The 26,578-nt window shown below is 47.0% G+C and overlaps 2 protein-coding genes across 8 annotated transcripts in view; one reads left to right on the top strand and one right to left on the bottom strand.

The window, feature by feature from the left end:
- The window catches only part of GLI1 (GLI family zinc finger 1), a 165,090-nt gene that overhangs the window by 33,286 nt on the left and 105,226 nt on the right, over positions 1-26,578 (bottom strand). For 5 of the 7 annotated variants that reach the window (XR_008315947.1, XR_008315949.1, XR_008315948.1 and 2 more), the window contains exon 1: positions 20,905-21,162. The exons of the other annotated variants lie outside the window; for them this stretch is intronic. The gene's annotated coding sequence lies outside the window, so the exon portion shown is untranslated. Of the gene's footprint in view, positions 1-20,904; positions 21,163-26,578 lie in introns of those variants that run through there. 7 annotated transcript variants of the gene reach the window in all.
- Positions 1,645-26,578, top strand: LOC128344612 (uncharacterized). Its single transcript, XM_053295114.1, has 2 exons — positions 1,645-1,761; positions 23,156-26,578. The coding sequence occupies exon 2, from the start codon at positions 23,440-23,442 to the stop codon at positions 24,988-24,990; it is 1,551 nt and encodes a 516-aa protein (XP_053151089.1). The 5' UTR covers positions 1,645-1,761; positions 23,156-23,439; the 3' UTR covers positions 24,991-26,578.

The following is a 26,578-nucleotide window of genomic DNA, read 5'->3' as shown; positions in this document are numbered from 1 at the left end:
TCTTGTTATATAATATGATTTGCTATAATTTCCCACCTGAGAAACTCAAATGCCATTTGGACTGTGGTTGTGCAAAGTGTCACAGCCACCTACTGGCCAGTGCACATGCCATCACTGACAAACTTCATTTCCTCTAATACCATTTGTGTATTTTTGTTTATTTAAAATGTTTATTTTTAGCCTACTTTCCTTAAGGAAAGTATGTTTATGAGATAATCTGGCATTGTGTGTGTGTGTGTGCCCCTGCACCAACTTTGCATTGCCTGGACCAATATGAACCAAATGGGGTACAGTTGTAGGGACACATAGTGACACCTCAATGGTATCATTTGTGGTGATGTCATCCACCCTGATTCAAGATGGTAGATGCATAAACGTTTGAGGTGCAAGTGGGCTAACATGAATCGCCTAACTGATTTGAACCAAACTGGGTACAGTTGTTGGGACACACAGGGACGCCTCAACATCATAGTTTGTGATGTCATCCACCCTGATTCAAGATGGCAGATGCAGGAACGTATGAGATGCAAGTGGCTAACTTGTGGACTGCCGAATTGATCTGAACCAGATTTGGTACAATTGGAGTGAGTGACACAAAGGGACACCTTGATGGTGTAGTTGTGATTATGTCATCCACCCCAATTCAAGATGGCGGGTGCGTGAACTTATGAGGCACAATTTGGACCAAATTTGATACAGTTGTAGGGACACATACAGACACCTCAAAGGCATAGTTTCTGATGATGTCATACACCCCAATTCAAGATGGCAGATGCATGAACATTTGAGGCACAAATGGGCTAACTTGTGAACTGCCTAACCGATTCAGACCAAATTTAGTCCATTTGTAGGGATAGTGAAAGGAAAGTAGGCAGATTAGTTTTTACCAGAACTACTTGTTTAATCTTTAGAGACTAAACACTTCCTCACTGTACCATTCCAATGTGAGTGTCGCTCTAGCACAACAATTAAAAAATGCAAGCACAAGCAAAGCTGTAGCAAACAACCTGACATTTCAAAGACTCTTTTCTTTAACTTACAAACACTACAGTCATTTCCTCTGTAGTAAGAAACATCTCCCCTAAATGTAAATAAAAACTCTTATCCATTTCACTTCCATGCATTTAATAGCACGTGACATTGGAAATACGCCAGATATAGGCATTCCTTTTGTCATCATACAAAACTGGGTCAGGCCATTTGTCCATCTAGCCCAGTACTAACTACTCAGACTAGGGTAGCTCTCCAAGGTCTCAGGTAGAGGTTTTCTCATCAGCTGTTGGCTGACCCTGTACTAGAGATGCCAGGGGTTGAACCTTGTACCTTCTGCAGGAACAGCAAGTGTGCTATCTACTGAGCTACATCTGTTCATCCAGGCGTGTAACAATGATAGGGCAAGGGGAGACAGTTGTCTGGGGGCCCCACTGCCTGGAGGGGCACCCCAGGGGCACCTCATGTGACTCCCCATTGCCCCCTGCCCAGCCCCAAGGCCCCTCAGCCACTTGCCCTCTTCGCCGTCTCTCCTGCTTGTTCTGCTGGCCCACAATCGAAGCAGCAGACAAGCTGCAAAGAGCTCCTTTTCTCCCGCCTCTCAGCTGATCGGCGGGTGGGCGGGGCTTCCAGGGAGGCCTCCGTGTAGGCCGCAGTGAAGCCTGAACTCGAGTAGGGCCCAAGCCAGCCAGGAAGGAGGAGGCAGCCAGAGTGTTCTCTGCAGCAGAAGACCCTTTGCTGCCCTGCTTAACCCAGACCAGCATTTGCCAGGTAGAGTGTGAACTCCTTTTTGTGGTTACCTTTCCCGCCCCCCGCCCCCCCCCCCATATATAGGGATCTGCTTGCCATAGGGCTTGGATATGCGGGGGGGGGGGAGGGACCGAGAAGTCTCTGAATATTTATTTTGAAACAGCTTGGAAAATTTGCTGACCTAAAAAAAACTATCTAAAAAGTCCTATAAGTGGCTTGTTTCATGGCAGAAAATTGCAAAAACTTCTGGAACAGTATTTTATTAATTTTATTTATTCATTCATTTATTTATAAATGCACTTATGTTCAAGTTGTTTTGCAACCCAGAAGGTCTGAGTGAGAACTGTGAAGCATGTGTGGTGCTTTTATTTTATTTTTCTTGTGTGTGAGCTGCTCCCCAATAACTTGCAGGGACTTCAGGGTAAATCTGGCCAACATGTGAATGCAGCACCTCCATTCCAGAGGAGATGTGTCTTAAAGGGCTTTAAAAGCCTCCTGTGAAAAACCTCCTGGAATCAAACTTGACTGAATTTGTTCAGAATTCTGAGAAAACAAACATAGGTTCACCCTGCATGGTTGAAAGTCTCATTTGCTAATCTGCAGCGGGGGGCCCATTTTAATAATTCATCTTTCTAGTGTGTTCTAGGCATTAAAAGTAATACAAATGTATAGTACTCAATGTATATCACTATATATTGTGACGTGTGTGTGTGTATTCAGTGAAATGTATTTGCAGGCAGCATACTTATTTTGGAATATCAGACTTAAATCCTTGGGGGCCTGGGGTGTGTGGAGGCCCTGGACTTTGGGGGGGGCCCATTTTAAAATCTTGTCTCTGTGCCCACTCCAACCTTGCTACGCCCCTGTGTTCATCTAACTTGGCCCAGTGAGGGCTGGATTAAATGTGGTTGTGGTCCACTTGGTACTCATACAGGCATATTCAAAATCTCATTTGACTTCCCTTGAAAATTCTCAGATGTGTCACTTTGGCTGAAACCCTGAAATTCACTTTAAATTTCAAACAGTGTTTAAAAGAACCCTCGATCTGTGTTTTTAAAAAAAGCGTCAGGTGCCTGTCAATCATCCCAGCATCTTAGCACACATTGTTCAGCATACTTGAAGTTTACCTCTTATTGCACAATTGGGTGAAAAAGAGGCCTGTAAGCTTTTCCTTACATCTCATCAAGTGAAGGAGCTAGAGACTTAGCTACATTACAGCAACAATCCTTAGCTTGCTACTGGAGAGCTGCAACCAGTCCTGGCTTTCTGGCCAGCATACCTGAATGCTACATACAGGTAGCTTCCCAAATCGGTGTTTGTCACATTTAGGAGACCATTTCATGCAGCTTACAAAATAGGCTCTAGGAGTCCATAAAAACCTATGCCACAATAAATCAGTCAGTCTTGATGCCAGGAATCACTTTAAGTGGCACAGCAGGGAAATGCTTGACTAACAAGCAGAAGGTTGCTGATTCAAATCCCCGCTGGTACTATATCGGGCAGCAGTGATATAGGAAGATGCTGAAAGGCATCAGCTCACACTGTGCAGGAGGAGGCAATGGTAAACTCCTCCTGTATTCTACCAAAGACAACCACAGGGCTCTGTGGTCGCCAGAAGTCAAAATCGACTTGATGGCAGACTTTACCTTAATGCCATAGGACCTTTCCTATTCTAGCATTCTGGGTGTATTCTTAAGAAATCTTAGATGTAAGCCAACCCCTCTCCCCAAATATGAACATAAGGAGCCCTGCTGGATCAAACCAAAGGTCCATCTAGTTGATCATCCTGCGTCCCAGTGGCCAACCAGATGCCTCCAGGAAGCCCACAGGCAGAGCATGAAGGCACCAGTTCTCTCCCACTATTGCATTTGTCTGTGTGTGAAGGATGAAGCTTTCCTGAGAGGCAGAAAGTTGTCTCAAGAGAGCTTGATGGCTGAGTACTGGAACCTGGTCTCCCAATTCCAAACTCCACATTAGCCATTTCACCACCACAAGTCTCAAGGCTTGTGCCTGGATATGACTGTGTTGAAAGCATCATAAAAATGACTGCCAAGACCCAAGATTCTCTCCCCCCAAAAGCCAGTCAAAGCACTAAAATAATGACCACGTTTTTTAAAAAAAATCAGAGAACGCTGACGTGTGCGGCCACTTATGGCTACTGACAGCAGTTTGAAAGTATCCTTGCCAGCCACAAAGGACAGAGTAGTTAAGTACCGCAGCTTTCTTTCAACTGGTGTTTTAAGAATCCCTGGGTTGTTGGGATGTGATAAAAATCAAGAGTTGGCAATCTGCATGTCTATACCCATACAAATGCACATGTAGATATGACTGGATATGCTCCCTCACATCTGCTTTGCACACAGAAGGTCTCAAATTCAATCCCTGGCATCTCCAGGTAGGGCTGGGAAAGACTCCTGCTTGAAATCTTGGAGGGCTGTTGCCTGTCAGTGCAGACAATACTGAGCTAGATGTACCAATGGCCTGACTCAGTATAAGGCAGCTTCCTATGTTCCTGTGTTAATATCCTATTATACATACATTAATTCACACATAAATGTGAGATAGAGCAGAAAGTGTTATCAAAGCACGTGTGTGTCTATCTGGTAGTTATCTCAGAAAATTATCTCCCTTTCACATTCAGACATGCATACACTTATAGTTATGAGCATGCAAGTGGTCATATCATTATGGGTGTGTGTGTCTGTGTGTGCACATTTGTATAAATTGGTTGCCAGCCATTACAAGTGGCATTCTAACCACTGGTTCATCAGCTTTGCTGTTTCAGAATTGCAATATTGGTCCACATAACAGCCCTCCTTTCTGTCCCCTTCCTCTTTTTAGCCTACTTCCCAGTAGGCTTATGAGACCACCCAGCATTCTGTGTGTGTGTCATCGTCGTCCCCCCGCCATCAACTTCATAACACCTGAACCAAAGTGAACCAAATCAGGTACAGTTGTAGGGACACATAGGGACACCTCAGTGGCATAGTTTGTGATGATGTCATCCACCCTGATCCAAGATGGTGGATGCGTAAACTTTTGAGGCAGAAGTAGCCTAACTTGTGAACCACCTCACAAATCAAATCTTTATTGTTACGGTCATTCGATCAGCAAGAACCGCCTAAATGATTTGAACCAAATATTCTACAGCTGTAGGGACACATAGGGATGCCCAAATGGCGTGGTGTGTGATGATGTCATCCACTCCAATTCAAGATGGAGATGTCCATGTGAACATCGGAGGCACAAGCCGGCTAATTTGTGGACTGTCTAACCTATTTAAACCAAATTAGGTACAGCTGCAGTGAGTGACACACAGGGACACCTCAATGGCGTAGTTTGTAATGATGTCATCCACCTCAATCCAAGATGGCGGACACATGAATATTTGAGGTGCAAGAGATCTAACTTGTGGACCTTGATTTGCACCAAGTTTAATCCAGTTGTAGAGATAGTGAAAGGAAATTAGGCTGATTAGTTCTTACTAGAAAAACTTGTTTTCTGTTAATATCACTCCCTTCCAATCCCTCTCTTTTCAAATCTTCCCCCTTCTTTCCTTTTGCATTGGGAGAAGAAGAAGACAAGCAGTGTGGTGCCATTTTGCCTCCCTCCCTCCCTCCCTCCCTTCTTTCCTTCCATCCTTCCTTCCTCTCTCTGCAGGCCATCCATGGGGGGAGGGGTGCTGAGTGGGCTGCCATGCTGCCAAGTCACCCACAATTTGCTGCCAGAAGCACCCTAATTCATCCTGCTTTATGGAAGGACCAGCACCACAGAAGTGTCATGATATGAAATACTTTTAAATGCTGAGGTGAGACGGGGCTGGCAGTCAAGGGTTAAGGGAGCGCCTATGTATTTATTTGGAGAATGTATAAGCCACCCTTCATAAGAACCCTGCTGGATCAGGCCAAAGACCCACCTAGTCCAGGACTCTGCTTTTCACAGTAGTCAACCAGATTTTCTGGGAAGCCTACAAGCAGGACATATTGGGGCATACTGCTTCAGAAACATGAAGATCCCATATAGCCACCCTCGTGACTACTTGCCATTGGAAGACCTGTTCTCCATGAATTTGTTTAATCCCCCTTTAAAGCCATCTAAGCTAGTAAGCATCACCAAATCCTGTGGCAGCAAACAAAGGCTCTTCCAGAAGACAATGAAATGCAGGATCTGCAAAACTCTCACACAAGTTCCAAACACCATCTTACATGCACGCATAGGCTTCCATGCTCCTTCCTAGTGCAGTATTATCCTCTGGCCACATGCCAAGCAGGGAACTTACTTGCGCGATTTCTGCAGCACCATCTGCTGGTCAGCTTTTGCAATTTGAGAAGAAGCTCTCAATACTTTTATGGCAATTGGGGAAAGCAACATGATCTTCTTTGATTGGAGGAGATGGCCAGCAAGTGGCGCTGTGAAAATAATGCAAAGTCCCTGCTAGGAATGTGCACAGAACCAGTTTGGACCTCTGAACTGGTTCAAAAATCCGGCAGTTCAGCCGGTTCAAAGGTGTGTTTGTGTGGGATAACTTTAAGAACTCGGGAGGGTGTGCTTACCCCCCTCCTCCATGTTTCCCCTGCCAGCGCTGTCATTAAAATCAGTCCTGTGGGGCGGCAGCTTACCTCCTTGCTGCCCTGGTACGCTAAGCACTGGAAGTGGATGGAAGTGTCTGCTGCATGTGTGCATGCATAACGGCTGCTTCTGGCCACTTCCAGTCCATGACATACCAGGGCAGAAAGGAGGTACGCTGCCACCCCACAGGACCGATTTTAATGACAAAAGGGGAAACCCGCATACAAAGCCCAAAATTAAAGGGGCTGTGCTTGTAGACAAGAAGAAATAGAGAGTTCTGGGGACTGGGATTTTGAGAATCAGAGAGCCAAGAAAGTGTAAGCCAGCTTGTGAGAATTTCACACTGATTCAAACTAACCAGCTCAGGCTTTGGGGTGTATATTGCTCATTAATATCTAGAATTTAGACATTCCTGGAGTGGAGTGAAACCAGTGATGCAAGTGAGCAGATAATAGAATCAGGCATATGTAGTAAAAGTTTTTGTTTTGTTTTGTTTGGTGTGTGTCTTTATAGGCCAATTATGTTATATTATGTTGCAAGGATACAATATGATCCTTCAAAGGTAGCTGTGTGCATTTGGGGAAGAGGGAACCACAGAGATTGTGTTCAGGTTGCTTCAAAGTGATATGTAGGGGAATGGATATCCAAGGGGTGTGTTGAAACTTGGAGCGGAACTTTAGGTGATTGTCATATGGCCTTGGGATAAAGAATCTTTGGGTTTAAAATATATGACAGGTTTTTTAAATGATGTTGCTGGGTAACTATTATTTATCTTTGGCAATAATGATTAAAGAAATATCTATATATTTCTCTAAGAAGTACCCGTGGCTAATCCCATGTGTGGCAGCTCTTGTGAGAGTTTGGAGAGCTACTGGATAGCCATGGGAACGGGGAAGAAAACAGCCATGGTGGCCGGTGGAGGCAGCCTGCCAGTGGAGCCACGCTGGCAGGACGAGGTGGCTGGCCAGTGGAGCTGTGCAGTGGGAGGAGGCAGCTGGCTGGTGGAGCCACGCCGGTGGGCAAAGCCATGCTGGCAGGAGGAGGAGGCCGGCAGAGGAGGCTAGCTGGCCAATGGGATGAGGTGGCGGCCAGCCAGCCAGGCAGAGGTGGCTGGCAGGCGGGTGGGAAAGTAAGCACCGGCGGCCCGCCAGCAAGGTGGCAGCAGGTGGGAGAAAACAGCTGGGCCAAACTAGAGGCGCAGATGCTCTGAGCCCAGCCCAGCTAGTTATAATTATATGACTGAGTTCAGAGTAGTAGAATCTCTAGACCTCAGTTTGCAACAGAGTGTGTGCAGTCACATATGTTTTGTTCAGTGTGAATTAAATGGAAACTGCCCAGAGATGTAAGTTCTGGGTGGTATACAAATATGTCAATCAATCAATCAATCAATTTGTGCTTAATAGATGGCCACTGCACAGATTCAGTAGAGGTCCCATCAGCAGGGGATTCTGGATATTGCCTGGCCCACAGACATAGTCTCTAAATCATGTCAGGGGCTATGTAGAATATCTTACCATCAACAGAGTATTTTATAAAGTACATTGCCGACAGTGTACCATCCATCTGGAAAGTTTGAGTTTTTGTTCATTGCTCAGTGTGTAGTATGTTCACAACTTCTACCATGACTTGGAGGTTGAGCCTGTTGACTGAACAATGTACAGTATTTCCTGTTCACAGATGATAGAGAGTGAGCTGTTTCAAAGTAGTGGAAGGAAAGGGCCTTTTTGAAAAAAGGGAGGTATTATGTAGGTGGTTTTTAATTGTATATCTCAATGGTTTAGATTGTTTAATTGCACTTTATCTAAACTATCTCAGAGATCCTTCTGGATCAAAAGCTGAGGTAGAAATTACATGAGAAATTATATTTTATTGGAGTTAAATTGTATGTTTCTTTGAAGTGCTGGCAATCTTAAGAGAACAGTGTTACAAGAGATGGGGTGAGATGATAAGAATATCTGTATGGCATTTTTTCTGCTAACATTGAGTGAAGTGTATCCTTGCACCCCGCGTTATAGACTCCTTGTCACATTCCATAAAGGCCTTCCTTCCCATGAACTTGGGTAATAGTTCTGTGCCATTCTTACTACAGTAAAGTGGTGCCATCGAGTTGGCGTCAGCTCCTGGCGACCACAGAGCCATGTGGTTGTCTTTGGTAAAATACAGGAGGGGTTTACCACTGCCTTCTCCCACGCAGTATGAGATTATGCCTTTCAGTATCTTCCTATATCGCTGCTGCCCAATATAGGTGTTTCCTATAGTCTGGGAAACATAGCAGCGGGGATTTGAACCAACAGCCCCCTGCTCTCTAGGCAAGTTACTTCCTCGCTGTGCCATTAGGAGGCTACAACTATGCCAGAAATTATTCCACATACAAGTACAAATGGGTACAAACACTGCAGTTTATATATACCAGGGGCTCCCAAACTTGGGTCCCCAGATGTTGTTGGACTACAATTCCCATCATCTTCAGCCATGGCCATTTTGGCTGGGATGATGAGAGCTGTAGTCCAGCATCTGGGGACCCAAGTTTGACAACCCCTAATGGATGCACATTCTGAGCCACAGTGAAGATATATGGACACAGAACTGCCAAGTGCAGAGCCTGTGAGAGCGTAAGGAGAGCATACTTGGAAGGAACCCACTTCTCAAGGGAAGCAACAAGTACATATTCCTTCTTCTGTGTTGGACTAGGACCAGGAAGACCTTTTCAAATCCCCATTCAGCCATGAAACTCACTGGGTGACTATGGGGCAGTCATTTATTTCTCAATCTAACCTACCTAAGAACATAAGAACATAAGAACAGCCCTGCTGGATCAGGCCCAAGGCCCATCTAGTCCAGCATCCTGTTTCGCACAGTGGCCCACCAGATGCCGCTGGAAGCCACAGGCAGGAGTTGAGGGCGTGCCCTTTCTCCTGCCATTACTCCCCTGCAACTGGTACTCAAAGGCATCTTGCCTTTGAGGCTGGAGGTGGCCCACAGCCCTCCGACAGCCCTACCTCACAGGGTTGTTGTAAGGATAAACATAACCAAGTACACTGTCTGGATTCCTTGGAGGAAGAAGATAATATAAATAGCTAAGACAATCGTCCTCTATCTCCCAGTACTGGCACTATTAAGGGAATAAAATAGATAATAGATCAGGATACCAGATTCCTGAGTGCTTCTCACTCATAAAATTGTCCTTAAAAAACTTGGGGGAGTTCTTTTTTTTAAAAGCCTTCCTTTCCTTCAAGAAGCTCAGGACAGCAGACAACTGTCCCTTATTAGCAGAGACATCCCTTATTTCAGCCCAACATTGTCTTTCCCTTATGGACAAAAGACATTTGTCCCTTATTTTCAGCTGTTGCTATAGAAAGGGTGCCACTGCCTCAACTATATTCCTGATAATAAGGTAAAAGCTCAACTCTGTCACTAAGAATGAAATAAAGGTGATGGTCATGATCAGTATGCAAAGAAAAATATAATTCAAATAAGTTATCTTTTTCAATTTGGCAGATGAGGTTATCGTTCAGCACATGCTGCCGATTCACATACCATCACTACAACTACTACTACTACTACGGATATTACTAATTCCAAGTTCCCCCTCTGTGCCTTTAAAGGTGCCTGCTGCTGTAAACATCCCAACTCCTTTCCCTTCTCCCTCCCTTCAGAGTTCTCTGTGGTTCTGGTGGGCTGCAGGGCTACCCTCTCATCTGTCCTCACATGACCATCTTGTGAGGTAGATTAGGCTGAGAGCTGATGCAGCATAATGGCGAAGAGAGATTGAGTGACAATTAGGGGAGCCCTCGTTTGAATCTCAGCGTTGCCATGAATGCACTAAGTGGCCCTAGTCAAGCCACTACCTCTCAGCCCCCCATTTGTAATATGGGGATATTAGTATCTACAGTGTTGCTGTAAGGAGTACAGCACGATAATACATGGGAAGTACTTTGAACACACGAAAAAACACAATACAAATGCCAGATAGCCACCCAGTGAACAGCATCATAGCTGAGGGGGGATGTGAAGCCAGGCATGCACTGGGTCTGTTGAAGACAGCTGCTGTAACTCAGTGGGAAAGCACCTGCTCGGCAGGCAGAAGGTCCCATGTTTAACCCCTTGCATCTCCAAGGAAATATTCTTATCTGAAAACTTCTGAGAACTGTTGCATTGCTGTAGGTAATACAGATCTAGGTAGGCCAATCGTCCTACTTGGCTAAAGCTGCTTCACAGACTCTTCTGGATCAGTTCTCTTTTCTCTTAGTTCTCTTTTATTTTAGATTCTTAGTTCTCTTTTCTCTACAGTTCTCTTTTATTTTAGATTCTTCCATGGTGAATCATTACAAATTCGCTCCTATATAGACCAACATTTTGTCAGAAGACGCTCTGACCTGGCAATTTTCCATATATTGAGTGGGGGGGTATATTGATGTTTTTGACGGGTTCAATATTTGCTACTCCAGGTATTTAAGTCTGAAAAGAAGAGGTGCTGGAGATTAATCCTGCCCAGAAGACGCACACATTTCTGACTGGGATGGGGCTGATTGTGATCACAGGCACATACACAAAGGAACTCTTTAAAAACACACAAACACACAACTTCACCTCTTCGGTTGTGTGCAAGCAAACAGGTTCCAGGGCTGAACCTGATTGGGGAGCTCTGACTGGTTAAACAGCAAAAAAATTGTTAAATCAGGTCTTCCCAGCGTTAGATCTCCAGATTTTGTTGTACTACAACTCCCATCATCCTCAGACGCAATGACCAAAGGGACTTGGGATGATGTGAGTAGTTTTTCAACACCTGCAGAACTAGGGATGGGAACCTCTGTGTTAAACAATGCACAACACACACACTGCCCGGGGTGGGGCGAGTTTGAAGAAAAGGCTTTAAACCTCCTTTTGGAATTGGAAACAGAAAAGAAAGTCTAATTTTGAGGACCAAACTACCTGTGACAGATTTATGGGAGAAAGGGCTTGCTTAACTTTCTCTTTTCTGTACAAAATTGCCCCAAGCTACTTTTCGAGGGTGGGTTGTGTGTGTGTGATCCTCAAGTTTTTTCCTGTGTTGGTGGGTGGCGCAATAGAGTGCATAAAAAGCAGGAGGAGGGGAAAGGGTTAAGAAGACCCTTTCCAAGTTTTTCTCCCTCCATCAGCCCCACATTTCACTTCAGTCTCCTGAGGAAGAATAACAGAGCTGCCCGTCACGTGTCGTGAAGCCCTGAAAAGGCAAAAAGGTTCCTCAAAGAACTAAACTTCTAACTAAAACTACGAATGGACGGATAACCTGCTAGTCCCAATGGTGGGCCTCCACAGGGCGGAGGGAAATCCTTTCCTCCCACGCCTCCCAACTGCTGAGCGCAACCCGTCGGCTTTTGCCTTCCCGTCCACCGCATCCCGAGTGCCGCGCTCCGGTTTTCCCTGCCAGCCCAGGCCCTTCCCAGCGAGGTGGGTGTTCTCAGCGCGTTTGTTATGACTTGGAAGCCGATAATGGCAGATCTTATAGACAGCTCCGTTCCTCCCGCCGTGCGGCGTCCTAGGAGAGGAGCGCGCTCGCTTCGGACAGCAGACGGGGCTTCTTTGCCTTCCCTGCCAGACCCACCACGCAGCATCCTGAAAGCCAGCTTGGCACATGGGGAGAACGCGAGCGAGACACTCGGTTAGCGTGTGAACGCGCCGGTCATTACTTTCCATCAAACGCATTGGAAACATTGCAGCCTGTTGCGTGTGGACTTGCCACAGTGAGAGGAGGCGCTCCCCCCCCCCACCGCCCATAGCCGCTAAAACCCCCTATTAGGTCCCCGATTCCCAGTCCCCTGGGGATCAGGGGACTCTCCCTTTCCCTTCAGATCAGGGGAAATCCCTCTCCCTTCAGATTTGCAGGAGAAAACGATCTTCCCAGCTGTTGTCTTTCAGCGGATGATACAGCCCCTCAGGACCCGTTTTCAAAAACAGATATCAGCCTTGGGGCTTGCACTAAGCAGAAAAGAGCGCTTTTGAACATGTGAGTGTACGTGCTCTGGCACGGAACCATCTACCACAATCAGTCCTCATACATCTGGGGTTTCAGGAGAAGGAGAGTGAGATGGGGTGTGTGTCCCAGGTCAAATGTTCTGATGTGCAGGGACGCTTGAGCGCTGATACTTCTCCACCTCGAATGCACTGCCTAACAGACTATATAGCAGCATTTCTATAGCAGGTGTCCAAACAACAACCCTATGTAAAGTAGGTCAGTAGTATTATTGTCATATTGCAGATGAGGAGCTAAGGATAAGGTGGCGTGGCTTTTCTAAGGCTATCTAGTACATTCATAGCAGAGACCACTTGAACCAAACACTCTGTGGGAAATGTCACAAAGGAGTGCTGGGTTGTAACTTTTGGAAAGTGCAGCTACACCCTGCTTTTAAGATCACATCCGCCATAATGGGCACCTCGAAAACTATCGCTGTTGCAAGCTACTCCTTGCATTGCTTGTGCACTCAAGCCAATGATGAAAGTGAATGGTACGCTCAAGTACAGAGTATCGTCATGAGGTTAATTAGCACTTGTTTGGGAGTAGCACCATAAGCTTCCAAAATTTCAAAACACATTTTTTGGATTGTATTCTCAAAACATTGCTGAGGGAGATGAGAGCAGTGCCTAATCTGTAAACAGAGAGGTGCCAAGTCACATGCCAGCCATCTGACGGAAAGGATGGAAGCCTTTGTTCCTTGGGGATGTTCATGGGGATGGGCTGCATTTGCCAGGTATTTAGGGAAAGTCACTTCGTACATGCTCATGAGAACTTTTATGGTATAGCAGTATATACAGTATTTAGGGAAAGTCACTTGGAGAACTTTTATGGTATAGCACTACTCCACATAAAGAGGTGTGACCAAAGGTGAGAGAGGTTGGCACTAAATGGACATGGTTTAAAAAGATGAGTTGGGCTCATCACAGAGAACCAGCAAGGAGATTGTCTTTTTCTACTTACATACTGTTTCTAGCCGGCCCTGGACTACTCATTTTAAGACACTGAATTCTTAAGATACTGAATGAATACATGATAAACCTAATAGCTTGATTAAAAGTAAAATGATCATGTGTTCTTTTGGGAATTAATGCACTATTATTAATGCATTGGGAGTCTCTTTTTTAAAAACACACACACACACACACACACACACACACAATTCCTCCACCAAACCTATCAGAAGCAGTTGTCTGGTGGCATGCCCTCACCTCTTGCCTGTGGGCTTCCCAGAGGCATCTGGTGGGCCACTGTGTGAAACAAGATGCTGGATTACATAGGCCTTGGGCCTGATCCAGCAGCCAAGCTGTTCTTATGTTATGTTCTTAGGCAGGGATGGTGAGATCAGAGGCAGAAGGCACAGGGCTTCCTGGCTTCTGATCCCCATACTGTCCTCAAAAGGCCTGGCACGTGGATGTCATCTTTTCTTGGCCTCTGATAACCTTTCCAGTTCCAGGGCAGTTAAGGGCAGACAGGCTGGGTAGGAATAGCCCTAGGCCAGGCTTAAGGTTGAGGCAAAGGTCAGCTTGTGAGAAGAAATGTGCCATTCTCACTTGGTAAACTGCAGGTCTTAATCTTGGCTGCCTTTCCTTCCACCATCACAGGACCATCAATTCATCCAGAGGGCTCCCTCTTGCCCCAATCCACTCCAAATGGTTCCTAGAGCTACATGTCATACTGCTTCAAACACAGCCTGAAGAAGGATATAAACTAGACCAGAGATTCCCTGTGACTGCTGTAGGTTAGATATAACAGACCTAAACTGCAACTGATACCCTTAAGAACTTTCAAACAATGATGGGCCTCTGAACTAAGCTCTAGTGTTGTGGAATCTTAATCACTGGTGGTTTTTAAGAATAAGACAGATACTGTAGTATAGCTGGGACACTGGAGCTGGACTGTTCATACTGTGGCTCTGCAGTGGTGGGTGCTTTCCAGATTACCTGCTCAACAGTGGCAAAATGCTTTGGCATTTGGCAGAGTGCATTGAAAACATAGAGTGTTGCATAAAGCCACCAGCAGGGGGAGCAGTTTTGTGAAAACTCCACATCGGGGAAATACAGCTATTTATTTGCGCCACACATGCTATGTTATAAGACTAATGTGGCAATAAAATCTGAAGTAAGGCATTGGAAATGTGAACAGACCTTGCTGTCAGAGCAGGGACTGCGGTGTCACAACACAGGAATTGCGGAAGCACACTTTGCAGATCTGTAGTGACACTGTGGTAAGGGTTAATCTGGAAAGTGCCCTGGTGGGCCAGTCTGACTTAGCCACAACCCAAGGCATCCAAGAATGACATCATCAGCATGCACCAGTGAGCAATAGACCAATCTGGATATGAGGAAGGAGAGCTGGTCTCATGGTAGCAAGCATGACTTGTCCCCTTAGCTAAGCAGGGTCCACCCTGGTTGCATGTGAATGGGAGACTTGATGTGTGAGCACTGTAAGATATTCCCTTCAGGGGATGGAGCCGCTCTGGGAAGAGCAGAAGGTTCCAAGTTCCCTCCCTGGCTTCTCCAAAACAGGGCTGAGAGAGGTTCCTATCTGCAACTTTGGAGAAGCCACTGCCAGTCTGTGAAGACAATACTGGGCTATATAGACCAATGGTCTGACAGTATATGGCAGCATCCTATGTTCAAGGAGAGCTGGTCTTGTGGTTGCAAGTATGACTTGTCCCCATAGCTAAGCAGGGTCTGCCCTGGTTGCATTTGAATGGGAGACTTGATGTGTGAGCACTGTAAGATATTCCCCTCAGAGGATGAAGCCGCTCTGGGAAGAGCAGAAGGTTTCAAGTTCCCTCCCTGGCTTCTCCAAGATAGGGCTGAGAGAGATTCCTGCCTGCCACCTTGGAGAAGCCGCTGCCAGTCTGTGAAGAAAGTACTGAGCTAGATAGACCAATGGTCTGACTCAGTATATGGCAGTTTCCTATGTTCCTAGGGAAGGGACTGGGAAGCCCCAGTGTAGCAGCAGAAAGCAAAAACTGAAGTCAATGTTGTTTGATGGCAAGAGAAGAAGGGGCATCAAAGTGCGGGAGGTTCACTGAATGGGAAAGAGTCAGAGTTATCTGGCAAGTGGTTGGAGGCAGATTTCCTCCACTGGATTGGGGAGTTTAATTCCTCCCACAGAGCTACCTGGCTAAGAATCTTCAGAAGGCACAGTGAGGTCATTTGCATAACCGAAAACAGGGTAGGACAAGTGTCCTAACCCAGGGTTGGAATCTGTGTGTGCTCCCAATTTTCAGTTGTGTGAGTGCGAACTACTAGGTAGGAGGAGGGAGAAGTGACTGAGGCTGTTCTCACGCGCAGCCTAACCCAGGCTAGGGACACCCAGCCTGGGTTAGGCTGTGCATGAGAACCACTGGGATCAGGCCTGGTCCTGGTGGGCCAGTGCCACCTAGCCCAGCTTTTTAGCCCAGCGGCTAGCTGAGGTTAAGAGAGCGAGTGTTCCCTTGACCCGGGCCACTTGCTCGTGTGTGAACTGGGCTGCTTCCTAGAGTTCCGGTCTCCATCGAGAGCTGCAGATTGATGGAATCTGTCAGAGAGGGTCCAAAAAATGGGAATGTGTGTAGGGCTATATACTTACCTGTGAGACGGTCTGGCAATACATGTCTGCATCTGCATGCTGCTTTCCTTGTCTGTGCATATTATGGAGATGGGTGGGCAGGCTCCAATCTAAAGATAGACCCTGTTTGCACGGGTGGAGAATGCTGGAACTATTATTCCCAGGGACTCCCCCCCGCCCCAGATGTCACTGTGTTCTGCAGCACAATCTCAAAGAGCAGCAGCAATCTTCCTACAGCAGTAGCTGATGGAGCAGATGTTGGCTGCGTAACAACAAGCTCAAAACTCAGATGATGAACTAAATGTATGGATTCTTGATATCCCTGACTGTGGATGCTGGGGATGGACAATGAGTGGAGATCCTGGCAGCAGACCTTGTGAGAAGGGGTACGTTCCCCATGTGTAATAGTAAGATGAACTTTGATGACCATCCCAAAGCTTTAATTCAAACTAGCTGACCTGGTGCAGAGCATCTGCACCCCTAGTTTTCCCTGACTCCCCTCCCCTCCCCTCCCTTCAGCTGTTCTCCCCACCCCCTTCAGCTCCAGTTCGTTCTCCCACCCCCTTCAGCTCCGGCCGCCACTTCCTCTCGGTAGCCGGCCCACCAGCCTGGCTGCCACTTCCTCTCACCAGGCAGCACTTTCTTTTGCCCCACCGCTTCCTCCCCTCTTGCTGGGCAGTGCTTCCTCTCGCCGCCGAGCAACTGATCTGGCTGCCACTTCACTTCCTCTCGGCGGGTGGTGCTTTCTCTTGCTGCCCAGCTGCTCTGTTTCCTTTCATTGGCTGCTCGCCTTCCTCTCCCCTCACTTGCAAAATCTTGCGAGAGCTGCCACGCATGGGATTAGCCAAGGGGATTGTCTTAGTGAATTATATAGAGAGAAGATAAGATGGCTACTTTGGCAGATTGGCTGGAAATTCTGTGAGTCACCATTTTTTCCACCATGTCTTACTGGTGCCAACCAAGAGCCTGTTAATATCTTACAGCTGGAGGAAGCCAGGTATTAAAATGTTCAACATTCATGAAGAGACTTCGAAGCATCAGCCTATAGTTTACCACAGTATATCCATGTGTGGGATAGAAAAGTTAGACTAATTGTTTATGCTGGCACAATCCCATCATATGGACTTGGGTAGATGGTGGAATTTATCTTGCTAGAACAATTTGTGGCAATTTTGCTCCCCTCATGAATCCTAGAATTGGGTCCTTGAACTCCATGTAGTTCATGGAGGTGTACATAGTGGTGGAGTCCTCCTCCTACCTGGCACTGACCTCAGTGAACAGCCATTGTGAACCCAGTAGTAATAATACTCATTGAAAAGAAGGTGTGAAGGCTGCTCTTAATTATCTGAAGGGAGTGGTCAGGGATGGATTCAGCCCATGCTTTTTCAGCAACTGCAATCAAGAGATGGAAAATTAGGGGGAGCTCTGCCTTGGTAACAGTGGGGCCATTCACATGACTTATCAAGTGGGCGGATCGGGAGAAGGCTTCGCAAACCTTGCCTTCCCTCCAGATGACCAGGCTGTCCTTGGTGGGAGCACAGAGCATACTCCCACTCGATCAGCGCTGCTCCATGCAGTGTGGAGCAGGGTGGATCACTCTGAGGCCGGGACTTGTCCCGACCTCCAGGTATCCCAACATGCACAGCCCACTGATCACAGTGTACTGGGGGCTCCTTCTTGGGATGGGCTCTCTAGGCCCCCATCTCTGTGTCAGCACAGGGTCAGCACCAAGAAGAGAGGATAGCAGTTCCTGGGTTTGGTTAGTTACTATTGCTAATGGGTTTGCTAATGTAGTGACACGCCATTATAATCTGGAAGAACTACTGTAGATCCACCAAGTGGTATGGACAGAGCCCTGTGAGTGGACTTTTTGAATACTGCATAATTGTTTTTGGAGCATCCTCTTTTGCACTTAAGTTGGAAACTGGCCTGGTTGGAATAGGCTTCCTCAGTAGTAGAGGGGGATGTCTGGTTCATGCACTTCTCTAGGTGGACTTGACCCTTGAGCAGGAAGAATAGCTGGGTTATTCCTTAAGATTATCTGCAGCCCAAAATATACTTTAGGTAAGATATTCCGTAGTGCCAGAGGGATGTCTTATTATTTTGCTTGTTATGCCAATATCCCTCTTTTCCTTCAGAAAGCTCAGAAGACACTCTGCCATAATCACTCTGAGATTCTTTAAAGCTTCTTTCAGTTAAATTGAGTGGAACCAAAGCATATAGGAACAAAAGATTTCCAGAACAGTGTGGATGGGAAAGGATGATACCCAGAAGGTGCTCAAATATCATGCCTGGCTGGAGGACTGCATTGATTAAGTCCCTCGTCCATCACTGTCCATTCCTGATGTGCTGGCAAAGAGGGTATGGTGAAGTGAACTCAGCTATCCTCTTCTTCTCAAGCTGTATTGCTTTTTGGATGAAAAAAATTATAGGTTGTTGTGTGTGTTTCTGATAATGGGAGCTATCTCAGGCCATGGTAAGAAGAGGCTCTCTCACACTTCTCTATATTTGATGCCCTGGAACATGCTAGCCAAGAGATGATTCATAGGGCTACTCTCCTCATGGCTGCCTGGGCTTTTTCCTTCTCAGAGCCAAGCCTGTTCATAACAGGTCATCTGGAAATTGGATATAAGGCAATGCCCAGTCCATTAAACAACTTCATAATAGCCTCCTTCTCTTTCCATCTCTTTTTCTCAACTGCTTTGGAACTTCCATTCACTCTCCCAACTGCCTTGGAATGTTTTCCTCCTGCCCCCTAGGAAGATGAGCTCTTTTCAATTTTAGCTCCTTTTCATTGGTTTACTGAGATGCTAGCTACTTAAAGAGGTTACATTCCCCCCACTTTAAAGTTTAATGTCTCAGAAAACTCATAGAGTAACAGTTATTATAATAGATAACCACATACTTCCCCCCTCTTACTTCAAACATACCTGAACAACCCTTTTTGAGGCTCTTAGCATCTCTTGCCAGCCCAGCTTGTCCCGAGTTGAGCGTTAGCTTTTGTGACACTGGCTGACATCCAGATAAGTTACTTAACAGTACTACTCAGGAGCTACTCTGAAGGGCTCCTAAATTTCAATAGGATTTCCTCTAGTGCATTTAGTCAGGACGTTAGTCACGGTGTCCCTAGAACTCCGGACTATTAATATGTATGTGACCTTGTAACCGGACCTTTCTTCCATTCCTTATACATGACCTTTTAAAAAATTTGAACCCATCACTACATTTTTTTTGTGTGCAGCCACATTTATTTTAGATGTTCCCCAGTTTATGACTGCACTTTTACAAGCTCCTTTTTAAGGAACTACCCATCCTTTTCCCTATTACTTTATCAAGCCATGGAATCCTACATAGTGCTTCTCTGAACTTATTAAAATCAACTTCCCTGAAATCTAATGTACATGTTTGTCTACCTTTAGCTTTCCATAACAAGAATTCTAGTATTACATGGAAACTTTCCCCCAAAGTTCCCACTAGTTCAGCCTTATTGACCAACTCTTCCTATTAGTTAGGATCAAGTCAAGAAAAGTGCATCCACTCATTCATTCCTCCACCTGAAAGAGGAAGTTGTCAGGAAGGCATGAGGCATCTGTTGAGATTTGATGCTTAATTTATTTAGCACACTTTTATACTGCCCCACACATAAGTCTATGTTCACAATCAATTAATGGAGTTTGTCTTCCAACAGATATCAGAGTACTAATTCTTGTTTCCTCGAAACATCCCTACTGTATATGGCAATCATAAGTAGTTAACCAGCTGCACACAGTGGCATCCAAAGGTACTGGTTTCATAATACATGTTAATGGATTGTTATTTGTATGTATTGTAAATCTCATCCCATATAGATAGCTATGATATTACTCACTTACTGGCCATTTTAATGACCCAATGGCATTTTTAAAAAAACCAGGATAGTTCCGTTCAGATGATGAGAAGCTGTTATTAGCATTGGTTACTGTTTTCTAGGAGGGCACATAACAATTCCCACATGGCCATCAACCACACACTTATTTATCTCTAGTTCTTACTTTGATAGGTTTTTCGTATTAACAGGTGAATGTTTTAACTTATTTATGCCCAGCAAACTCTTTACAGAATTGTCCTAAGGCTTCAGGCATGGCAGTTTTAGGTCCTACAGTACAGGGTACCTGATCAGGGGATGCAGAAATTAAGGCAATACCCCGGTCTCTTTTACTATTCCACTACGTCTCCAGGGAATTTTAATTTACCAAATACATTCCAAAACAAAGGTACTGGTTCCCTCCCTTAAACCCTGTATTGCTAACCCAGTTAGGAGTTGGAAGGACAAGTGTCAAAGGAAGTAAATAACCTTTGTTGAAAAGCAGTATATAAATATTAAGCAAGGGGAGAGCAAATGGCCCTGTTCAATCCTAGCACAGCATCCCTCCAGTGGCTACTATTGGCTTTAGTTTTTTTTAAGACTATGAGCCCCTGGGGACAAGGAGCCATCTTAAATGGTTATTCTTTTTCTATAAAACTGCTCTGAGAAGCTTTTTGGTTCTCAAAAAATTGTTAATAAATTTGAAATAAATAAAGCAATAATATCTGCAACTACTGAATTTTTCTGAATTTCTCAAGGGATTATCCATCCTCATCACATCAATAACAAAAATCGATGGAATAGAAGAATGCCACTTCCTCTGACTCTGCTCTCTATGGACTTCCTGACTCCTGTGTGCACGTGTCTCCCTCTCTTGTGCTGATGGTGGTGTCGAAGATCTTATGCCTGAGGGCCAAACTACACTTTATGTTAATTGTACCATTGACCCTGACCTGTTTGGTAAATAGCAGACATGGAGCGAGGGTCAAGTTCAGGACTATAGCAGGAACAAAAGGTTAAAGTTCCCTCCCCCATGGTGCAGTCTTGATCTGGATAACTCCTCCCCACAACTATTGACCAAAGAAAAAACAATCATGCCAGAGCCAGTGGCGCAATTAATGTAATGTGTAATTTGGCCCTGAATTTTCTGTGCGGGTGTCATAACAGAAGAATGAGGTACTATTAAAACAGTCACCTTCTCCTGGAATTCCATTATTTCCTCATGCTATCCTTTAGTGAACCCATGAGTCTTCTGTACCTGTTAAGGAGAGAGCAATCACTACAGCTTCTCTGAGAGGAGCCTCATTTGAGTCTTGAGCTCTCCCTCCACCTCATTTGTCTCATCAAAGTTGCAAATTATGGAGGACTAGCCGACCCCGCACAGAGCATCTGTGTGCTCTTTGGGGCCGGCGGTTACTTCTCCCCCCCCCCTTCTGCCCCAGTCTCCGCTTCCGGGCCCAGGTGCCTCTCCTCCCCACCGCCACTTCTCCCCCTCCCCAACTTTCTTTCCCCCCTCCTGGGCCTTGCCTCCATGTCTAGGCCGGGCCCACCGCCACCTCTGGCCTCCGTGGCCAAGCCCGCTGCTGCCGCGGCAACCAATCCTCCTGGGTGCGCCTCAGCCAATCAGGCGCATCTGCCACCCAGCCAATCAGCTGGGCGCTGGGACGCGTACATTCCAAGGCACACCCAGGAGAACTAATATAATAGATTTTCTTTTCCGTCTTCTAGTTTCTACTGCACTAGCAATATTTGGCCAGCATGTCTGGCACCATGCCTTGTTCTCAGCCAATCCAAATCACTCCTTGTAACTCCCTTCCTGGGATAAGCTGCAGAAGTTGTTCCATATTCGCCGAGATACTGTGAGACTTCTAGTTCCTGACAGGCAGTATGGAATTTCAACAGAACATCTTCTCCACTTTCTGTGCTTCCAAACACACCCAGGGGTGCACAACACAAATGCCCCAGTGGGCCAGAACCAACCATGACAGGGAGTGCAGAGGCCAAGGTCAATTTTCTGCACATTGTTACGTTAAAAATAATTGACAATATGAATGAAAGCAAATTACTAGCTAATTGTAGATCTTTCCCCTTCGAATCAAGGGACTCACAATTTTAACCAAGGATAGATGCCATAACATAGACCCTGTGCCTGCTCAGTTAGTGGGGCACCTGGAGAGCATGCCAACCCCAAACAAATGCCAAGTCCTCTCCTCTCCCTAAATCATAGGAACATAGGAAACTGCCATATACTGAGTCAGACCTTTGGTCTATCTAGCTCAGTATTGTCTTCACAGATTGGCAGCGGCTTCTCCAAGGTTGCAGGCAGGAATCTCTCTCAGCCCTATCTTGGATTGTGCTTTGGCAATGTACTCGTACTGTATGCTTTGGTAGTTTGTTGGTTCAATAAAAAAATCTTGTCCAATTAAAATATATATATATCTTGTCCTATCTTGGAGATGCCAGGGAAGGAACTTGGAGCCTAGATGCTCTTCCCAGAGCAGCTCCATCCCCTAAGGGGAATATCTTGCAGTGCTCACACATCAAGTCTCCCATTCAGATGCAACCAGGGCAGACCCTGCTTAGCTATGGGGACAAGTCGTGCTTGCTACCACAAGACCAGCTCTCTTCTCCTGATCACAGTTGCTTTTAGGCTGCAATCCTAGGCATACTTACCTAGGAGTAATCCTCACTGGGTATACCAAGGCATTTTTCACACAGGGCTTTTAGCTCACATCTTCTCCAGAATAGAGCGTGTGCATTCACATATCGGCCAAATTTACTCCGAAGTCCGTGGGAGCTCTCGAGGACCACTTCACACACAATTTGGGTTTTTCATTGTGCATTAGTGTGTAGCCTGATTTATATCCAAATCCACCTTTTGAGTCAGTTTTTTGGGGGAACTTCAAACTTGCAGTAAAACCTACTGTGTGAAAAATGCCCATGGGACATATTGCTGAGTAAATATGCATAGGATGACATTTTAAGGCAGTTTCCAGAGTGGACAGAGGATGGCACCCCTCGGGGAAGAGAGAACTTGATTCAAAAGAGAGAATAGATTCCTTTCTGGGGTGCACTTTGCCTACAGAGAAGAGAAAGGGGAGAGGAAGAAGATGATGCAGCACCAAGAAGTCCAAGCTGGAGGGGGAGAGAAGAAATCCCAAAGGTGCCTACTGAACTGATAATAGTTTATTTGATTTTGCCTGACATGGTTTGAGCAATATGCTCTTCTCAAGAGGCAAATTTATTTCTAATGTCTTCCTGGAGATTATATCCTGCACCAGCTAATCAAGCACATTGTCTAAATGCATTTTAAAGAAGTTTGTTTAATACCAGAAGTAGTTCTTCTTTCAAAAGAAGGAAAGAAGAAGGGGAAGAAGGAAGAAGGGAACAGCTTGGGTGGGGCACTGACTGTACTGTCTTTTGCTTCTGCCCCACCTCTCCTCCAGGTGTGTAACATCTCCTGGGCTGTTGCTGTGCTGGGGCTTCTGCTACTATATAGGGCAGGCTGGCCCAAGGGTGCGAGCCTCTTGGCGAGAGCCGAAAAGCAAGAGCACAAGGGCTCTTGTCCTTGTGGCTCTCAGCTGTGGGGCGAGCTGCCCAGGGCCCAGAAGATCTCTCCCCTTCTGCGCTGAGGATCCTTCTCTCTGCAATTAAGAAGCTAGCAGGAGATGTACAAGTCTGGTTTTGGTTTTTATTAAGCCAACAAGCTGTGGTGGGTTAGTCTGGGGAGATGTGTCTGGGAGAGCGGAAAAGTGGGTCTGGAGTGGGGGCGGCAATATCACAGGTAGCGGGCAGAGGGAGGTATGGCGGTGGGAGTTGGGCAGGCCGTTACAGGGGGAAATGGTCCTCCAGGCAATTGAGGCCTGTTCCGTTTTCCGGCCCTTCTCCCAACCCTCTGACCCCAGGGAGCTCTGAGAACACTCCTTCGAGGATTAGGGTGCTGCTGCTGAATGCCAGGTCAGTTAACGCAAAAACATCTCTCATCCACGATTTGATTGTGGATGAGCGTGCTGACCTGGTATGTGTGACGGAGACCTGGTTGGATGTGCTGGGCGGGGTTGGTCTCTCTCAGCTTTGTCCTCCAGGTTTCCAGATCGCGCAGCAGCCCCGCCTCGAGGGTCGGGGAGGAGGCGTTGCAGTCATCTTTCGAGAGACCCTCCCCGTTTCCAGGTGCCCGGTCAGGCAATCTCAGAATTTTGAGTGTTTGTCCTTGAGGGTGGGCCTCCGAGATAGGCTGGGGATTCTGCTGGTGTACCGACCACCCCGCTGCACTTCAGTCTCCCTACCTGAGCTGGCGGGGGTGGTCTCGGAGGTGGCCTTGGGTTCCCCCAGGCTTATTGTTTTGGGGGATTTCAATGTCCACGCTGAGGCCCCCCTAGTGGGTGCGGCTCAGGATTTCATGGCCTCCATGGCAACCATGGGCCTGTCTCAATTGGTATCGGGCCCTACCCACGTGGCAGGACACACTCTGGATCTGGTTTTTGCCGACCGGGAAATAAATGATCTGGAGGCGGGGGAATTTGAGATCACTCCCTTGTCATGGGCAGATCATCACCTGGTGGGGTTTAGTTTGACTGCTCTGTCTGCCCTCTGCAGGGGTGGTGGGCCAATTAAGATGGTCCGCCCCCGGAGGCTTATGAATCCGCTTGGATTCCAGACGGCCCTCGGGGAGTTTCCAGTGTCCAGAGCTGGTGACCCTGTCGAGGCCTTGGTTGATCTCTGGAATGGGGAGATGGCCCGGGCTGTTGACACGGTTGCTCCTAAACGCCCTCTCCGTCTTGGTGGAGCCCGTTCTGCTCCTTGGTTTTCCTCGGAGCTTAGGGCGATGAAGCAACTCGGGCGACGGCTGGAACGACGCTGGAGGAAGAGTCGTCACGAATCTGACCGAACACGGGCTAGAGCCCATTTTAGGGACTACGCTGTGGCGGTGGGGGCAGCGAAGAAATGCTTTTTCTCCGCCTCCATTGCGTCTGCTCAGTGCAGACAAACAGAGCTGTTTTGTGTGGTAAAAACCTTGCTCACACATCCGCCCAGACAATGGGGGAGGAGTCATCTACAGCTCTTTGTGATCGGTTTGCCTGTCGCTTTGCAGATAAAGTCGCTTGCATCCGTGCTGACCTGGACTCCAGAGTTTTGGCAGTTCCGGCAGACGTGCCTCTGGTACCATCTGGTCCCGTTGTGTTGGATTCTTTTCAGTTGGTGCGGCCTGAGGATGTGGACAAGATCCTGGGCAGTGTGCGGGCGACTTTGTGCGCTCTTGACCCTTGCCCTTCATGGCTAATAAAAGCTGCCAGGGAGGGGACAGGCAGATGGCTGGAGGTGATTGTTAATGCTTCATTAAGGGAGGGCAGGATGCCATCGTGCCTCAAGGAGGCGGTGGTAAGACCACTATTAAAAAAGCCCTCCCTTGATCCCTCCAACCTGGATAACTATAGACCTGTGTCTAACCTTCCCTATTTGGGCAAGGTGATGGAGTGTGTGGTGGCGTCCCAGCTGCAGAGGGTCTTGGATGATATGGATTATCTGGACCCTTTTCAATCTGGCTTCCGCCCCGGGTATGGGACTGGGACTGCCTTGGTCGCTCTAGTGGATTACCTACGCTGGGAACTAGACAGGGGGAGTGCGTCCCTGTTGGTTCTGCTGGACCTCTTGGCGGCGTTCGATACCATCGACCATGGTATCCTTCTGGGCCGCCTCTTGAATATGGGAATTGGAGGCACTGCGTTGTAGTGGTTCCAGTCCTTTCTTGGGGGGAGGGTCCAGAAGGTGGTGCTGGGGGACTACTGCTCGGCCCCGTGGCCATTGGCCTGTGGGGTCCCGCAGGGATCGGTCTTGTCCCCCATGCTGTTTAACATCTACATGAAGCCGCTGGGAGAGGTCATCCGGGGATTTGGACTGAGTTGTCAGCAATATGCGGATGACACTCAGCTCTATCTCTCCTTGTCAACTGATCCTAGGGAGGCAGTGGATGTCCTGAATTGGGGGCTGGAGGCCGTGATAGGCTGGATGTGGGCTAACAAACTGAAATTGAATCCGGATAAGACGGAGGTACTGTTGGTCAGTAGGAGAGCCAATCGGGATGAGGAGATTTTACCGGTTCTGGATGGGGTTGCACTCCCCTTGAAGGAGCAAGTACGCAGCTAGGGGGTACTACTGGACCCGGCTCTGCTTTTGGAAGCTCAGGTGGAGGCGGTGGCCAGGGGTGCCTTTGCAGGGCTTCGGCTGGTGCGCCAGCTGCGTCCCTTTCTCGAGAAGGCAGATCTGGCCACGGTTACCCACACCTTAGTCACATTGCGGCTAGATTACTGTAACGCGCTCTACGTGGGGCTGCCCTTGAAGAATATCCGGAAACTGCAGTTAGTGCAAAACGCGGCAGCGAGGGTTTTATCCGGAGCTGCCCGTTGGGAACATATCACCCCCATTTTGAAAGAGCTGCACTGGATGCCGGTTCGTTTCCGGGTCCAATTCATGGTGCTGGTTTTGACCTTTAAAGCCCTAAACGGTTTGGGCCCGGGGTATTTGAGGGACCGCCTGCTCCCAAGGGTTGCTGCCCGCTTGACGAGGACATCTGAGGGGGCCCTGTTCCAGGTGCCGACAATGAGGGAGGCTCGGCTGTCGTGCACTCGGGACAGGGCCTTCTCTGTTGCTGCTCCTAGACTCTGGAATGCTCTCCCAGTGGCCATTCGTTCCTCAGACTCCATCACGGCTTTTAGAAAGCTTTTAAAGACTTGGCTTTTTACCCAGGCTTTTACATAATCGTTTTTACTGCTGCTTCTGTGTGTTTTTATCTGTTATCTGTTGTATTGTTTTTTATGCCTGTTTTACATGTTTTTAGCTTGTTTTTATTGCTTTTTATTGTATGTTTTAAT

The sequence above is a fragment of the Hemicordylus capensis genome, chromosome 2, assembly GCF_027244095.1.
Source record: "Hemicordylus capensis ecotype Gifberg chromosome 2, rHemCap1.1.pri, whole genome shotgun sequence".
Taxonomy (NCBI): domain Eukaryota; kingdom Metazoa; phylum Chordata; class Lepidosauria; order Squamata; family Cordylidae; genus Hemicordylus; species Hemicordylus capensis.
The sequence above is the reverse complement of the archived record's forward strand: the minus strand, read 5'-3'. Positions and strand labels throughout refer to the sequence as shown.

Bases quoted from the DNA above. Each gene is read 5' to 3' on its own strand.
- LOC128344612 (XM_053295114.1), top strand. From the start codon at position 23,440: ATGTGTCTGGGAGAGCGGAAAAGTGGGTCTGGAGTGGGGGCGGCAATA.